Source organism: Stegostoma tigrinum, chromosome 14 (assembly GCF_030684315.1).
Source record: "Stegostoma tigrinum isolate sSteTig4 chromosome 14, sSteTig4.hap1, whole genome shotgun sequence".
Classification (NCBI taxonomy): Eukaryota; Metazoa; Chordata; class Chondrichthyes; order Orectolobiformes; family Stegostomatidae; genus Stegostoma; species Stegostoma tigrinum.
In genome coordinates, this window is record NC_081367.1 from 26,219,991 (window position 1) to 26,233,406 (window position 13,416).

The following is a 13,416-nucleotide window of genomic DNA, read 5'->3' on the forward strand; positions in this document are numbered from 1 at the left end:
AAATTGGAAGAACGACGTGTTTTAACAGAGGGAAAGTGAAGTACTGGGGATCTGAAATGATAATTGATCTTGAAAGCACACCATCGGTCAGTGAATAGCTACGAAGAAAATAAATGAGTTTTACAGCTTTAGGCTGGATCGAGGTGCTGTGGCCTGAAAGGTTAACTTATTTCTCCTCCAAATGCTTAGTATTTTGAATGAACCTTTAATGTTTTGATTTTGATATTTAAAGGTGATGATTTTTATTTTAGGACCAGCCTTGTCTTCAAATTTTGAAATAAACATTTCTCCCATTATTGAATAAAGCCTATGCTTTTGGAAACATAACAAAACACACCCTGAATTTCCTGCAGAGGGTTGAATCTGGCCATAAATCAAATTTGTGCTCACTTTGGCAAGTTTCATGGAGGGTTTCTCCCTGTGAGGCTTTTTGAGGTTATTGTCACCATCTTCCCTAATTTACCTGATTGCCTGTGTACTGCATCCCTATGGCCCGTCATTCTCCTTCACCCTGCTGCTGCTGGGGTATCCCAGGATCTCTGGCGATATTAAAAACACAGTTGTGCTCCAAGTCATATGCTGGATTCAAGGAGGCTCAAGTGATTGAACGAGTGGGAAAATTGGCACCCTGCTTTACAGATAAGAACTGGAAGGTTCTGGTGGATGGGGTGGTACAGGGGATGGCTGTCCTCCTTCCTAAGCTTGGCTAGAGGAGACTACAACACCAGAAACTGTCCCCCTGCTCTGAGGCTCCCATGACGTCAGTGCAGTGTCTACTGTATGGAGAAATGCTCAGCAATGCAGGAAGTTGGTCAATGACATCTCTGCTCCCCCAGGGTAAGTGCCACTATCTTGTCTGTGCTACCAAGGCTCACAGAACTACCACTCTGAATATACAATGTCTTCCCTGACTCACTCTCCCTTACCCCAATCCCTCAAGCCAGCAACCCTACAGTGCTGCTGGTGGGAGCAGGGCCCACTCTGGCGATGCTGAGACGTCCATGTACTGGTAACCAAGTAAGAAATGTTGTTCATTAATGCACTGCTATCCCATTGCCACCAAGATGAATGAACTGTTTCCTGCTTACCCTTGTTTGCGATGCATTTTTGCCTCTGCCACCTGAAGGTACAATGGTGTCTGCACATTCTGGGTTGCTGAGAGGGCAACCTGAAGACTCTTCCTCCTCCAATGCTGAGGGAGTCCCCCAGAGGATGCACCAGTAAGGCTGACTCCATTGCTCCCCTCCAACTGATCCTGACACCTCCAGTGGGTATGTTGGCTGGTGAGCACATTGCTGCCACATCTCTCCAGTTGGTCAAAGCAGAAATAGCCCAGGTTGCTGGCACTCAGCCCTGGCTGGAGGACCCCTTGACGTTAGCCATTCTTAGCTTTGTACACATGAATTTGATATAGGAGCAGCAGGAAATTTTGTCAGAAACTGATGAAGTTTGCAGGATGGCAGTAATGCTGCTGGCGCTGTGCTGTCTTGGGCATGTGCACATCTGCCCGTTTCCATGGATATGTTGGCCACATGTAGCCAGTGCCATTACCCTCCCTCCCAGCCTTGGCATCCTCATTGAATCCCAGCTTGTTGCCTCAAATCTGCAAAACTGAGCTCCCCAGTTTCCCTTCTACAGCAATGCTCACTTAGCCGACCCTTTGACTAACCTGATTTCTATGCATCTCCCTGGCTGACTTTATGGACTGGTTGCCCTGGACCCACAGGTCTGACTATGGCCCCTTTCATGGACTGTAGCCTACAGACCACCTGGACTGGTAATGGAGGCTGCCCTTCACTCAATGTCCCAGTGTATTCCTTTTAGTTGGCTGTGGTCTACTCCCCTCAGCCTTTGAGATATGATCATTTGGTTAAAGAACAAGCAGTGTGCTTGCCATGTATGCTGCTGGCACATGTTATGGGGTGAGATTGATATCACTTGGTGGTGTACAGTAACATATCAACGCCCTTGACTGCTGACAACTGTGCAAGCTGCCTTGTTTAGTTTGCACTGAAAACACAGAGCTTTGAACACATAAGGTCTGGCTGAAGATGCAAAGTGCAAAAAGGCAAGGCAGGTATGCTGTTAACATCCAAGCAAGTGCAAGGCGAGTGGGTGCTAAGAGATTAAGCAAGAAGCCATGAGCTGTTTAAATCCCTGATCTGGGTGCCTGTCCCCATGCACAAGACTGGTTTTGGCACTGCAAGGAAAACTGTATGCTCTGAGGTGCCGAAGTATATTGTAGATGGACTGGAGATGTGCTTTGGTCTGGTTAAGGCACTGTGTATAGGGTGCCAGTGCTTGTGGACAGAGGCTGTTTAGGGTCACTGCCCATGGAGTGTGCTCCAGGATGTTGGTGCCTCGTGTCCAAAACGATGTCCGGAGGAATAAACAGCAAGCTGGAGTTGCCCAATAACTGCTCTGACTTTCACATTGCAAGTTATCACTGTCTAGTTGCAATGCAGCAACTTGCTGGCTATCTCCCCCAATTTTCCGGACTTTCTCATCAATGCACACGTTGTTAAGAGTCTAGGAAGATTCTGCTGAATGAGACTGAAGAGATTTTTAGTATTGCAAGCAATCAAAAAGGAGCTTGGATAGTTGGAGTATGTAACCCATGTTCTGCTTAGATTAGTCAAACCATTAAATCAAACTATAGATTTTTACATAGCATCAAACCCGAGTGTTGTAAATAAATAGACACTTGGCCCAACTCCAGTTTAATTTCCTTGATTTATGAGTTTAATCCAATAGTCTATTTGTGTTACCAGCTCTGATATATTTTTGAAAGCTCTGAACAGGAGGCAACTACTTTCAGGAATGACATTTATAAAATTTATTTACATTTTCTTTATGCATAATGTCTGGACTCCAAGAATCAAAATGGTTTAAGTGAGCAAAATGCGTTGCAATAAGAAATTTAGAAGCACAAGGCTAAATATCATTATTCAGCAGTGGAATTAATATGGATTCTCTGTTCTATAAATTATGTAGATGTCTGGAAAACCTGAAACACCCACACTATCAGGGAGGAGATCACAAACATTTCCAAGTACCTTTTTGGCTGCATCAATCACGTTGAATAATTTAGAAGAACTAATGCCATTATGCAGCTGAAATAGTTTACTACAAAATTTGAACACTTTAGCAGACTCTGACGCAACTTTTTTTTTGCATTTCACCTTGGCATTCTTAAAAAGCAAGTCTGGCCATTGAACTGAAGAATACGTTTTGCTTCTCTTTGCAATGATGAAATGTTTTCAAGGAGCTCTGACCTCTTCAAGAGCAGCAACCACTGTCAGACTGCTGTTGTCTCACTGGCTGTCATACCCTGTGTCCCGGAGGAATGAGCAATGAGCTGTCATTGTTGGGAATGGTCACCAACTAGTTTCTCGTGGGACAGTAGGAAAATGCAGATCAATCAGGCAAGATTAGGTACTAATGGCATGCAAATTGGCATCTCGCCAGTCATTAGTGAGCACCTTTTCAAAACCTCAGGTTAGAATTGGATTTAAGATTGTTGCCGTCTAGAATCTCATCTCTGCCAATCTCTCCAGGTTTTCCCCCCAACTGATTCTCAATGCTCACATTGTTCAGGGGCGTGGAAAATTTGGCATAGTTTCTTCTTATTTCCTCTCCAGTCTCTTTCCAAGTCTTTTAACTCTATGAACCTTATGAAATATTTCACTTGCCTTTTTGTTTGCCAGCCTCTCCATTGATTTGAATACTTTTATCTGGTCCCTACTTAAACTTCCACATAATGAGGAGAAAAATCAGTTTCTCCAATTTTCTATATAATGGAAGATTCTCATTCCTGGCGTCCTCCATACCCACTTAATCACCTTTAAATTATTGTTGTAACTGTCTTTCTAATGGTTCTGACTGCCTCATAAAGCCTGTTTTCTTGCAGCCTCGCTATTGACTATCTTGCTCAGTTTGTTTTCAATTATCTTCCAGTTGGGAAAATCTACTTCCCTTACCCAAGGCCTGGGTAATATTTAGAATAACAAAAGCAATGGCTGTATTGTCACTGAAGCTTTGAACTCATCCAGATGGCAGCATCTCTTAGTGTCTTTTTTTCAAGACTATAAACATATTCTGGAGTTTCTAGAATGTACAGATACTGGGGCCTGATTGCTATTAAAATTGAATTAGTATAAATTCAGCATTGGACTTTTAAAATCCATAATAAAATAAGATGTATTAAGTTCTTAAATTCTGACTCCAGATTCCCCCACCTAGATGCTATTTTCTCTTTCTTTCTATAGGCAGTTGACCTATTGTCTGTTAACGGCATTATTTTTGTTTTTATTTTAAGAATTAGTCACTTTCCCTTGTAGAATTAGTGCAGTACTTGAATACTGCTGAAGAGGAATTCATTGATGTGTTACATATTTCACTCATCTGAAGAAACATCATGTCAAATTTCAAACTTCTTCAAAAGAAAAGGGTGTTGATTGGTTGGCAGTTTGACATTGTTGCCATGGAGAAGGCAGTGGGATTGTGTGGACTCCCTAGGCTTCCTGCTAACTGAAGAAAGGCAAAAGGTTTGGTCATATTTCATTTGTTTGCAGAGAACAGGTTTTTGCAAGTGAATATGATGTTTCTTGCTTGCGTATGTGAGCCATGTTACAAACTCAATTGTTAATGCACTGAGCATCAGCAACATGTGTTCAGGAATACTTTCCTTCCATGAAAATCTTTTCCAATTTTAAATCAATCTGAATAAACTCAATTTGATGTTTGAACTTGTTTAATTTTGTGACATCAAACATATATTTTTGGAAGAGTTTTTTTCTCACACTATGTTAGACACTGAATGCTGCTGAGGAAATCGGTGTCTGCCAGTTTTGTGTATGTCCAGCCTGCCATTCACCTGCCTATCCACGAGCAAGCAAATCTGTCAGACTGCCTAGATAGGCTAGTAATTGGCTTTTAGCATTAGTGGCTTGTCACCAAACATCTGTCGATGTTAGCAATGTTCTCAGGCAGGTTGCAAAATTAACGTTGCAACTCTGCCATCATCACTCACGTGAGATTTGAACATATGCGGCAGTGTCAAAATTGTGCTTGTCTTTGGGGACAAAGCACAAAACTCATCCATGTAGAATTTTCAGCTGCTGCCTGATCTGCACTTCAGTAAATGTCTCCAAAATCTAACATCACAGAAATTGTCACAATTCATACTTGCTTGTTTTGCATTGGAAAGAGTGTAGGATATTATTGAAAGGGTTAATAGCTCTTGATCTATGAATGTCATTGACAACTGAATCCTATATCTAATTCAATCTGAGTTATTAACTGGGCATTGCGACATGAGAAATGGCCTTAGAAAGTTTTTGGGCAGAACATTTAGAATTAACTCTTTCAGCTCAAATGCCTTCACATTAATACTTTTCTTTGTTTCTTTTTTCATCTTAGGAGGAATTGAATAGACTAGAGAACACTCTGGATCAAGTGCATGATGCAAAATATGTTGTCCAAAAGTGAGTGCATCTGTCAATATTTTGAGGCCGTCTTCCTAAAATGCAAAATATACTAAAATATGACTGCCATTAAAGTTACGTAATGGCAGAGCATTAAAATTAAAATTTCTATTTGTTTTCAATGCTTGGTGAGCTTGTGACAACAGTGTGACACTGAGTCAGACAGATTGGAAAATTTTCAAGTTCTGTTTGGATTTGACTGCAGCTTGTCTTGTGATCAGGCATGATAAGTAAGGGGAAATAGAAGTGTAAAAACAAAGGGGAGAGCAGATGAGCATGGAGTATATGCATGGTGGAAGAAGAAAGTAGCAAAGAAAGTGCATTTTAGGAGAGAGAATTTCCGAGGTAAAGTTTGCCAGATAGGTAGTATAGGCCTAATTTCTAGATAAACAAATGCTCAATGTTCTGAACAAAACTAATGAGCTCGAGGAATGTCATGCTGTATGGAAGCATAATAAAATCTGTAACAGATCAGAGCCAGGATTTGGAGCTAAATATTGCTGATGACAATGTGTGCAAAAGACAGAGACAGGTTTACATCGAGGATTGTGCAAATTTTGAACCTTTTTTGATGCAAAACTTTAAAAATGAATTATAAATCTTCAAGATAATTGTAGCCCACCAAATTAATAAATTAGAAAAGATATAGGAGTGAGCTCAAGAAATATGTAGAAAGAATACAGCTGTTAAATTGGGTGAAATTTAATAATCCAAACAAACACTGGGGTGAACATCATGTAAGCAACATTAGATGGATAGATTTTTCCACATAGCATTTTGGATTACTTTCCAGTGGATTTTTAGTTCAGCAGGGAAGGAAAGAGTAAAAATTTAGTTATAGCAAATTAATGGGGCATGTAATATTAGCAATAGGAGAACAACACAAATATGATCATATCATAAGTAGAAACAAAAAACTGAAGAAAGATTCATTCCTTAGGTGGTCTAAGCAGTGGGGATGGAGGGAATACAAACAAAACTTAACTTAATTTATTGTAAACTTTGTCTCACATTCCCAGTGAAAATGGGATGGACTGTCAGTGACCATTAGTGACCAAGTTCTCTGTTGAAAGGTAATAGCTACCCTGAGTACCCACAAATGTTTGTTGTGAATTGACAATGGATAGTGTTTATATTATCAGGTTGGACACAATTGTCATCAGTTGTGATGCCTTTGGTGTTCAAATCTTCTGCTCACACTATCTAGACTTGTTGAAAGTGCCCATATAAATAAAGTGTAGGAAGACTGCTTGCATCCAGGTCACAGTATTAATCACCATTTTGAGGAAATTCTGCTTTGGAAAGACCACAAACCTGCATTGCGTAATAAAATGGAGAGAATGTAATAAATTTCGAACATAGAAATAAAGCTATATGTTTCTTTTAGCATCCATCAAATTCCCATCGATTTTGGAAATGATATTGAAAAATGTCAAATCAGCAGAGGGGTGCCAGAATCAAAAGTGAAAATGTAAGTATTATGATTTACTACAATTAAAGCAAAATACTGAATGCTGGAAATATTAAATAAAAAGAAAAGTAATGGAAAGCACAGCAGGTCTGGTAGCATCCATGAAAAGAGAAATAGAATTAGCATTTCAAGTCCCATAATACTCCTCTTCAGAACTCTTCAGGAGATAGGTAGGAATTAATTACTATGATTTATTCTAGATTTTGTGTTGCAAAAATTTTAAGTCCATCTAAATCTTTTTAATAACAAAAGCAAAGTTGCTGGAAAAACTCAGCTAGTCTGACAACATCTGTGAAGGAAAAAACAGAATTAACGTTTTGGGTCTGCAGGATTAAATGATAATCAAATCATCGAGTGCTTGCCACCTGGATTTTACACTTTTTTGAAGGAGAAGATCCAACCTCAGACTGCTGTCTCATTTGGGGGTTGACAGTTCTTCAGTCCCAACAGTGCCACCCAGAGTAGTGATCACTATGAAAACTACGAGAAGCAGGAGGTCTGTGGCAACAGACATGTAAAAGGAAGTGAATGGAGCCAGGGCTGGCTGGGACTAGCTACAGAGTCCCTCTGAAAAGTTAAGGCTTGGGCAGGACTGTGGAGTACAGGGGGAAATGTTTCTGTGGGAGATGTACTCTATGTGGGACAGGGTGCTCAGTGAACTGACCTTGAACACCCATGTGGTGAGTGCCCTTGGACTGTCCCCTCCCTTGATTTAATTGGGAGGAGGCAGAAATGTGATGGGCTCTCAACTCCGCACTTACTCTCTCAATTATACTGTTCAACACTGACTGCCCTTGAGGAAGGAGATTACATCAATTTAATTCTCACCTATCTTTGCATGTAACATCATGTGCTCTTTCAATCTTCGCTTTTTCAATCTTCTACATTTCCATACACCTGAAATATGGTTCAGGTAAACTTGCATAATTCTTACGGAATTCTCCTACCAAATAGCTCTGCATTGCTACTTCTCATTAAATGTCTACTCCATAGTTTTTTTTTCCCAGAAGTTTCTTTGGGCAAGTTTATAGACAGCTCTTCAGTCTGTCTAATTGTCATCCAGTATTCACCAGCTCCTGAATTTGTTCCTCTGTAATGCACATTGGAACTTTCTTTCTATGTTTAAAAAAAAACTGTCCCAAATATTTTGGGCAGCAATGAACTTTTGGTGCTAGCTATTTGAATTTGCAAATAGGTACGGTAAGGTGCCATGTAAAATATTATTCCACAACTAAAGAGTTGGTGGTGTTGGGTGAAATATATGAGCATGGATAGAGAGTTGGCAAATCAACAGAAACCAATACAGTTGAAACAAATAAAAGTGAAATACTGCTCATACTGGAAATCTGAAATAAAAACAGTTCTGGGAAAACTCAGCAGGTCTAGTGGATTTTGTGGCGAGAGAAACAAAGTTAATGTGTCAAGGCCAATATGATTCACGCTGCCAGACCTGCTCAGTTTCTCCAGCCACTTGCTTTTAGTTGAGATAAATGGGTTGTTTACAGGTTGGCACATTATAACTAGTGAGTTGCAGTCGGCTTCAGTCCCGGGATTTTGACGATTTTAAAACTACAACATTGATTTGGTTGAAGGGGCCCAGTGAATTACAGTCTAATTAGGTGATTATATGAAGTAGGAAGGCAAATTGTGCTGAATATACAAAGAATCTACAAAGGGATATATGTGAATTAACTGAAACAGCAAGCATTTAGCAAATGTGGGAAAATGAGGTTATCCACATCAGAAGAAAGAATAGAAACACATTATTATATAAGTGGTGACAGCCTGCAGAATACTACTTGATGGAGGAGTCCAGTATTCTTGTACTATACTCACAAAAGGTGAGCACACAGAGACCGCAAGTAATTAGGAAGGCAAATAGAATGTTAGCTTTTATTGTAAGGGAAATTTGAGTGTAAAAGTGAGAGCCTTGCTATAACTCTACACAGCTTCGGTGAGATTGCCCCAGTCTGTAAAGAGTTCTGTTAAAAGTAATGAATGTAGTGCCAGTATATTTAACCAAATCAGTTTTTGTCAACAGTATCCAGTTTACATCTGATCTTTTCCAAAAAAAATTAAGAATATTTTTGAACCTGATTTTTGTTGGCTGACCAGAACAGTGACAGATGGATTTTGTGTGAGAGGGACTCTTTCAAAATAAAGTGCAAGATATTTATTTGTTGAGCTTTGAAAATTAATCTTAAATATTTTTAAAACCCAAAAATGTGACTTTTTTTGTCACTTGCAAAGTCATGTTCTGATTCGTAATTGCATTAAAGGTCATGCACATAAATAATTATACTTTACCACATTTAATATTGATGTACTTTTCACAATTTTGAATGTTACTGCATTTGGCATTTTATATTACCAGTCCAGTCTATTTTCCCAAATATATCTTATTTTTGATTCTCACTTTGCCAATCTGCAGAAAGCATGAGATCTTTAATTTTGAATGAAACAATAAGAGTGCATCTTTATGGAAAAATTCAAGCAAATTAAATTGGAATTTTGTAAAAATGTTCCAGGGCCATTTAAGAAAGTAAACCTGCAAATCTCTTATGTAAGATCTTAACTTTATAATATTCTTGCAAGAAATGACAACAGACCTTTTTTAAAAAAGCTGAAATTCTAAATGCATGGACTTGAGAGCTCATCAAATGCAGACTATAAAAAGAAGTGATCAGAGATAATGGGAACTGCAGATGCTGGAGAATCTGAGATAAGGAAGTGTGGAGCTGGATGAACACAGCAGGCCAAGCAGCATCTTAGGAGCACAAAAGCTGACGTTTCGTGCCTAGACCCTTCATCAAAAAAAGAAGTTACTATTTATCTTGATTGGGAATCTGAGGAGAAATTTTGATTTATTTTCTTCGTCCTCATTTCAACTATTAATTCTGAATAAATATTGAAATGAAATGTAAGCAGTGATCTTTTTTTACAGAATTATACATCTCATTCCAAAAGAAAACGCAGTGAGAGCAAATATTTACTCGCTGATTTGGAGATAGTAGAATAAATTTTCCAATTTTGACCTCAAGGAAAAGTTTGGACAATTATTGGTATTCACCCGTTGGGAATGCTGATCTTGCCTAATTTTAATGGGGTTAGTTTTATTTACATAAGGTGGATGAGTTACCTGTTGGAATTGATGAGTAAATGGAAAACTTTACTTAAAGGTAAATGTCACAGATTAAGCAGGAGTGTATGCAAGCTCTCCAATGTCAATGCATCAAACAAATCATTCCAACTCTCTGAATCTCAAGTTGCAACAAACCCAACCTGTTCAACTTTTCTCAAGACAACCCACTCATTCCGGGTACTAATTTAGTGAACCTCCTCTAAATTGACTTCAATGCATGTATACTCTGCCTTAAATAAGGAGTCCAGAATAGGGCGTGCATTGTATTTGAGAGCCGGTTTCACCAGTGCTGTGTGTAACTGAAGTGTGACAACGTTATTTTTCAGTTCAATTCTTCTCGTGATAAAAGATAGCATTTTGTAACCCTTCTAAACTACTTGCTATGCTTGCATCATTCAGTCATTCTTTGTGTCAATTATACTTTTTCCTTATTCTTTGCGAAAGTTAACAATGTCACCTTTTCCCCACATTATACTCTTTCTACAAGATTATTGTCCACCCTCTCAACCTACCTACATCTTCCTGCAGTTTCCTTATTTAGATTAGATTCCCCACGTTGTGGAAACAGGCCCTTTGGCCCAACAGCCCACACCACCCCTTGAAGCATCCCACCCAGACCCATCCCCCTATAACCCACACACCCCTGAATACTATGGGCAATTTAGCATGGCCAATTCACCTTGCCTGCACATCTTTAGACTGTGGGAGGAAACCGGAGCACCCGGAGGAAACTCACGCAGACACGGGGAGAATGTGCAAACTCCACACAGACAGTTATCCGAGGTTGGAATCGAATCTGGGTCCCTGGTGCTGTGAGGCTGCAGTGCTAACCACTGAGCCGCTGTGCTGCTTATGTTTTCTTCACAACATGCTTTCCTACGTGCCTTTGTGCTGTCTGTAAATTTAGCTGCCACGCTTTTCTTGTCCTTATCAAAGTCTTCAATATAAATTGTAAAAAGCAGAGGCCCTAATATTAACCCCTGTAGGATCTCGGTCATCACATCTTGCCAATCAGAAAGTCTAATTTCTGCATAGTCTCTGTTGTGCCAACTGGCTGATCGTCTATTCATGCAAACTTATTGCCCTTTGCACATGAGTTCCGACTTTGAGCAATAACCATTTATGTGCTGTCATGTCAAATGCCTTTTGTAGTACATCTTAAAGGCTTTACCCACATCACTTATTACCCCTTCAAAGATCTCCAATAAATTGGGAAGATATTATTTCCCTTCCTCAAATCATGCTGATGTTCTGAATCATGCTCTTAAGACACTATAATGAAGTCAGTTATTAGAATGGCTAAAAGTTTAATGAAGGAAAAAATAGAGTACATGAGAAAGCTAGCTGTAAAATATTTTACAAAGATAAGAGTTAAAAAGTGGGGGTGGTGGTCATGTAGAAAGTGAGATAACAAAATTAATAATATAAAATAGGGAGATAGATGGAGTGAACAGGTATTTTACATCGGTCTTATCAAGGGTGTGCACGTATGTAAATAAAGAAATGAAAGCTAGGGAGGAAGTTGGAAATCACAATCACCAGGGAGGTGGTGCAGAGTAAATTGTTGGAGCTGCAGACTGATATGTATCCAGGTCCTGACTGACAACATCCTGGAAGACATAGCTAGTGAGACCGATGTATTAACTTTAATTTTCCAGAATTCTCTAGATTCAGCAGAGGTTCCATTAGAATGGAATAGAGTAAATTTAACTCCTGCATCCAAAACGAGGGAGAAACAGAAAGCAAGAAAGTACAGGCTAGTTAACTGAACAACTGTCACCAGGAAAATGTTAGAATGTATTGTTGAAGACATTAAACTTTTAACCCTCCTCTTAGAGTTCCTTGGAGAAATAGCATGCAAATAAAGAGAACCAGTGGATGTACTTTATTGTACTTTATCAAATGCTTTCTGGAAATCAAAGGTTGTTGTGGAAAGTAAGAGCTCAGAATGTAACGAATAAGAAATTGGTGCGGAGAGAACGTTTGGTAGCTAACAGGAAGCATGTAGTATGTATGACTGGCTTTTTCTGATTAGATGCAACAAGTGCTACACTTCCAATTTGTTTACAATTTATGTAAAAGGCTTGGATGAAGGGACTCAAGGTATGGTTTAATTTTGGAGGTGATAAAGCTGTGTAGGAAGGTATGTCGTAAAGAGGTCATAAGGAAGCTAGAAAGGTATCTGAATAAAGTAATTCAGTAGGAAAATATCTGACAAATGGATTTTATGATCCCAGCTGATTTTATCACTGGACATGTCAGATCCCAGATTAACACATGGATTGACAGATCACTTTTTTTTGGTTTTAAGATGCCGTCTTTTTCTGAAACACAAATATGAAATGGTGCAGATTAGTTTCAATAAAATATGTTTATTACATAAAAAAAGAAAAATATAGAATTAACTGAACTATTTTCATATAACCCAAGTTTAAAGGTTTCAAAACAGTGTAAATACAATCCTATTAATCCAAATAGCAGCCCATTGCAAAAATCATACCTGTGAGAATCTCAACATCCGAAATGTAAAATAAATGCAGCCAAACATATAAATCTCATACTTCACTACATGGACTACAATGTTAGAAAGTCTGTAATGGTTCATTTTGGCAAGAATTTCCACCCTTCTGCCATGTTTGAACTGGGAAGCCTGGACCTTTCCCTTTCTTGCCTTAACTCCTCTTTCTCTTTCTCTGGGGATAGACCATCAGCTAATATTCTTCAGATGTTACCTCAATTACACTAGCTCACACCCAGCTTTCAGTGAGGATTCTGTTCCATTCTCAGAGTTGCTTCATCTCTAATCTCTCTGTATTCCGACAATGCTAGTAGTTCTGCAAAGCAGTCCCCAAGCCTCTGCTTGGTTTCCCCAATGTAGAGGAAGCCGCACCGGGTACAGTGGATGCAGTATACCTGCAAGGTGCGGCTTCCTCTACATTGGGGAAACCAAGCAGAGGCTTGGGGACTGCTTTGCAGAACACCTCCGCTCAGTTCGCAACAAACAACTGCACCTCCCAGTCGCAAACCATTTCCACTCCCCCTCCCATTCTCTAGATGACATGTCCATCATGGGCCTCCTGCACTGCCACAATGATGCCACCCGAAGGTTGCAGGAACAGCAACTCATATTCCGCCTGGGAACCCTGCAGCCATATGGTATCAATGTGGACTTCACCAGTTTCAAAATCTCCCCTTCCCCTACTGCATCCCTAAACCAGCCCAGTTTGTCCCCTCCCCCCACTGCACCACACAACCAGCCCAGCTCTTCCCCCCCACCCACTGCATCCCAAAACCAGTCCAACCTGTCTCTGCCTCCC

General features: G+C 39.7%; 1 protein-coding gene across 1 annotated transcript in view; it reads left to right on the forward strand.

The window, feature by feature from the left end:
- The window catches only part of schip1 (schwannomin interacting protein 1), an 806,217-nt gene that overhangs the window by 127,685 nt on the left and 665,116 nt on the right, over positions 1-13,416 (forward strand). The window contains exons 2-3 of the mRNA XM_059651054.1: positions 5,422-5,486; positions 6,874-6,957. Of these exons, the coding sequence (XP_059507037.1) occupies positions 5,422-5,486; positions 6,874-6,957 (149 nt within the window). The remainder of the gene's footprint in view (positions 1-5,421; positions 5,487-6,873; positions 6,958-13,416) is intronic.